This window comes from Pseudochaenichthys georgianus, unplaced genomic scaffold (assembly GCF_902827115.2).
Source record: "Pseudochaenichthys georgianus unplaced genomic scaffold, fPseGeo1.2 scaffold_1742_arrow_ctg1, whole genome shotgun sequence".
Classification (NCBI taxonomy): Eukaryota; Metazoa; Chordata; class Actinopteri; order Perciformes; family Channichthyidae; genus Pseudochaenichthys; species Pseudochaenichthys georgianus.
This window is the reverse complement of record NW_027262525.1, coordinates 10,445-15,139: the sequence shown is the minus strand read 5'-3', so window position 1 is coordinate 15,139 and position 4,695 is coordinate 10,445. Positions and strand designations below refer to the sequence as shown.

General features: G+C 51.1%; 1 protein-coding gene across 1 annotated transcript; it reads right to left on the bottom strand.

The window, feature by feature from the left end:
• Nucleotides 1-874: 874 nt before the first annotated feature.
• Nucleotides 875-1,987, bottom strand: LOC139433290 (proline-rich protein 36-like). Its single transcript, XM_071202225.1, has one exon. The coding sequence runs from the start codon at nt 1,985-1,987 to the stop codon at nt 875-877; it is 1,113 nt and encodes a 370-aa protein (XP_071058326.1).
• Between the last annotated feature and the right edge of the window lie 2,708 nt (nt 1,988-4,695).

The window sequence follows — 4,695 nt, the reverse complement described above, 5'->3', positions numbered from 1 at the left end:
CCGAATATCAAAACAACGGCCCGGGGTGCAAAAGGCATCAAAGACAGCGACCCTCCACCACACGAAACACCACCAGTAGATAACCCCTATTTGTGTTCTTTGAAATTGAAAAGGACATTGCCTTGTGTTTGTTACTTTCGTTGCAGTTGTATGTCTTAAGTGTAATTTGGCATGCTTTTATTTTGAAGGCGAGTTTACGCTGTTGACAGGAAGTTGTTGTTGCTATGGAAACAAGAAAAGTTTGACAGCGGGCGGATCTCCGGAAGTCCGCGATAATAACACCCGCCCATTTAGAGGGAAGATATGATTGGTCAATTGTACTGTCATTTGACATTACTCTCTCGTTCAGTTACCATAGCGACCCTCCGTGAGTTCACAGCTGGCCGTCCAATCAGCTCCTCTCTTCACAGACTCGCAGAGACGAGCTTCTTTCATTTAACCCTTCACATTCCAACAGAAACTGAATAGGCAGATTCGAAGGATTTATTTCTTTGGAAATGTTATTTTAAATACAATTAAATCAAGTTATTTTGGTAAAACTAATGACAAATATAACTAAAAAAATATATAAAAAAATATATAATTTGTTTTAATGTTTTTAAATATTATTTTGTAGAATATCTTAGGCCCTCACAGAGATTTTTAAGTACAGTCCGTTCCCTCTCAAAGAATAAAGACATACTTTGAGATGTAAGCGATATTAAAGCGGGTCATGACTTGTCAAATCAAGCATCTCGTGCAACACACATATGGTTCTGGTTTTATGACTTAAACCATTTCATCCGCTAGAAGAACCTCACGGACCCAACGACCCTCGCTCTTGCTTGGTTTTCTGCAGAGCTTTTAATTTCCTGTCTGCTCTGAGATCCAGCATCTAAACGTCCATCTGGCATCTGGAGGAGTCTGCAGGGCGGGGGGCATCGGGAGGAGTCTGCAGGGCGGGGCGGGGGGCATCTGGAGGAGTCTGCAGGGCGGGGGGCATCGGGAGGAGTCTGCAGGGCGGGGCGGGGGGCATCGGGAGGAGTCTGCAGGGCGGGGCGGGGGGCATCTGGAGGAGTCTGCAGGGCGGGGCGGGGGGCATCTGGAGGAGTCTGCAGGGCGGGGCGGGGGGGGCATCTGGAGGAGTCTGCAGGGCGGGGCGGGGGGGCATCTGGAGGAGTCTGCAGGGCGGGGCGGGGGGCATCTGGAGGAGTCTGCAGGGCGGGGCGGGGGGGCATCTGGAGGAGTCTGCAGGGCGGGGGGCATCTGGAGGAGTCTGCAGGGCGGGGCGGGAGGCATCTGGAGGAGTCTGCAGGGCGGGGGCGGGGGGCATCTGGAGGAGTCTGAAGGGCGGGGGGCATCTGGAGGAGTCTGCAGGGCGGGCGGGGGGCATCTGGAGGAGTCTGCAGGGCGGGGGGCATCTGGAGGAGTCTGCAGGGCGGGGCGGGGGGCATCTGGAGGAGTCTGCAGGGGCGGGGGCGGGGGGGCATCTGGAGGAGTCTGCAGGGCGGGGCAGGGAGCATCTGGAGGAGTCTGCAGGGCGGGGGGCATCTGGAGGAGTCTGCAGGGCGGGGCGGGGGGCATCTGGAGGAGTCTGCAGGGCAGGGTGGGGGGCATCTGGAGGAGTCTGCAGGGCGGGGGGCATCTGGAGGAGTCTGCAGGGCGGGGGGCATCTGGAGGAGTCTGCAGGGCGGGCGGGGGGCATCTGGAGGAGTCTGCAGGGCAGGGTGGGGGGCATCTGGAGGAGTCTGCAGGGCGGGGGGCATCTGGAGGAGTCTGCAGGGCGGGGGGCATCTGGAGGAGTCTGCAGGGCGGGCGGGGGCATCTGGAGGAGTCTGCAGGGCAGGGTGGGGGGCATCTGGAGGAGTCTGCAGGGCGGGGCAGGGGGCATCTGGAGGAGTCTGCAGGGCGGGGGGCATCTGGAGGAGTCTGCAGGGCAGGGTGGGGGGCATCTGGAGGAGTCTGCAGGGTGGGGGGCATCTGGAGGAGTCTGCAGGGCGGGGGGCATCTGGAGGAGTCTGCAGGGCGGGGCGGGACTATAGAAGGAGAAGCTTTCTGTAAATGCATGGTATTGTTCAGGGGGGAGGAAGTCAATTAAAGGGGCTCTCCTCTGCTCATTGTGTGAGTGGGAAGCTGCTTAGAGATGTCCCGCCCCTTAGCCTATCACGTACGATGTGTTCGTCCTGATAATAACATACTGTTGCATAAACGTCACAGACTTCCACTGAAGCAACACGTGTCCTCGTCCACAGCACACACAACAAAATAAAGCGCCCTGCTTAGCTTCTTAACGGTACGTCCACACAGCAGCTTTGAAAACATCGTGAACATCTTGGAGCTGGGCGTGTCTGACAGCTTGGGGATTTTTTGCGAGCAACGCGACCAACAACCAATCAGATGAATCTCCCGCCCCCGACATACAAAGCAAAAAACCCCGGGGATTTTACGCGAGCAATATATATATATATATAAACTCCCCAAACAGGCGAAACCCTACCAGTTCCACCCACTGCCTCTGCCACCTCCCTCCATGCCGGTTCCTCCGGTTTGTATCCCGTTAATAGTTCTGGTCGTAAAGAACCGGGTGATTTGCTCCCGTAACTTCTCGTTTGGAATATGAGGAAATGAACTGCGGTCTGGTTCTCCCTGCTTACACGCGGTTTGATTGGCTAGCGCTTCTACTGTCAGATTTGCATAAACGTGTTTGATTGGCTGGCGCTTCCAGCTCAGCTTCAAAAGTTGAACATTGCTCAACTTTTGAATCCTGAAAATCCTGGAAATCTTCGCTTCGCTCCCCCACAATGCAGTTCGGCGAAAAGCGAGGCAAAGTGACGTCAATGGGCAGAGAAGCGGTGGAAGCGGTGGAAGATTTGTTTAAAGCTGCTGTGTGGACGTACCGTTTAGAGCAGTGCTTCTCAAAGTGTGGTCCGCGAACTACTGATGGTCCGTGATCGCCCCCTAGTGGTCCGTGAGTATATTGGTAAAATGTCACATTTGAAATAAATAAATAAATTTAAGTTTTCCGCACTCTCGCGGGAATATCTCCGCAATGGAGAGAGCTTAAGTTTAACTTTCGATTGCATGATATAGCCCAGCACAACACCTTCATCACACATGTGGCCACTTGTTTGTACCATTTACACGCGATTTGTAAAAAACGATGTGTTTTTGGATATTTGTGGAGTTAGGTGGTCCGCGAGTGTTTTTTTATTGGTTATGAAAAAGTTTGAGAAACACTGGTTTAGAGTCACGAAGTCATACGAGAGCTTAGAGCAGGGGTGGCCAACCCGCGGCTCTCGAGCCGCATGCGGCTCTTTGCCTAGTTTCATGCGGCTCTTCAGTTCATATTGAATTGTATATGTGTGAGTTTGGGGGAGAGACACTGACTCCTGACTAGTGTTGCACGGTGTACCGATACTTGAAAGGTATACCGCGATACCCTGCCGTTAAAAACGTTACGATTCCTCCGGTTCATTAGTATCGGTACTTTAAGAATGACGGCGGAAAGTACTCCGGTGAGAAAGCGCCGTTTTAATAAGAGCCGTGTGTGTTCAGCGCTCTGCTTCCACTCCCTGCACTGCAGCGTGCCTGCAGTCCCGCCCCTCTCAAGCACGCTCAAGTGCCTCCCCTCTCTCGTGCACGCGCTAGCTGCCAGAGCATGTGAGAAAACGAGAAGCATGGCTGCAAGTGGGAGTGCAACTGCCGCTGCGCCTCGGCTTGTTGACAAAAAAGACGCCAGAAGCGAAATTTGGAAGTATTTGAGCGATATCTCTGACAGTGAGGGCCAGCCTGCGGACACCACGAGGCCCGTCTGTCAGACATGTATTAATTTTATTTAATATGAATTCTTGTCATTTATTTTATTTATTGTTCTCAATGTTTAAAAGTTTGTGTTCTGGTTCTGGTGTGAAATAAAGCACAATAATTACATTTAAGACTGTTTCCCTTTTTTAAGAAAAGTATCGAAAAGGAATCGCAATTCTTGACTTGGTATCGAAACCAAAATGTTGGTATCGTGACAACCCTCCCATTGTCTTGGAGGGGCGCTGCACCCCGCCAACGGAGCCCCGCGCCCCCCCTGAAATTCAAGGTGTTTACAAAATATATATATATAATTTTTTTTAAATATATATAGCACCAAATTGCAAATAATCTATAACTACTGTCACTTTTCACATTGAACATGTGCTCTTTTATTAAATAAACTAAACGATAAATCCACAGCTCCTCTCTGCTCCAGAGGATTTAAAGAATATATATCCCAATGCCACAAAAATGCATCAGTGACGTTGAAATCTTGTCTCCAGAAAACTGAAATAAGCGGTATCAGTGACGGTGTGTTTGATGTGGCTCTTTGCAGTAACATAGAACAAATGTGGCTCTTAACCTCTGACTGGTTGGCCACCCCTGGCTTAGAGTATTTAAAGTCTGCTCCTAAGAGGGGAAGCACGTCACAAACGACAGCAGACCCTCATCAGCAATAACAATCCCTGCATGGATCCTACAACAGATTAGAGACCAGGCTTTTATCAGCTGACCTCTCCACTACAAAAAAAGTACGAGAAAACGTTCTGATCCTCCTGTTCTGCAGCAGTAGAGAGTATATTCCTTCAGATGTTCTGGATCACACCCTGAAGGAGAAGCAGCATCACATGCTTCTGTTTACGTGTTATTTTAAAACTTCTCTACCTCCGGTCAGGTGCTCTGCGTGTCTTC

Excerpts from the sequence above, each read along its gene's own strand:
- LOC139433290 (XM_071202225.1), bottom strand. The coding sequence starts at position 1,987 with ATGCCCCCCGCCCTGCAGACTCCTCCAGATGCCCCCCACCCTGCAGAC.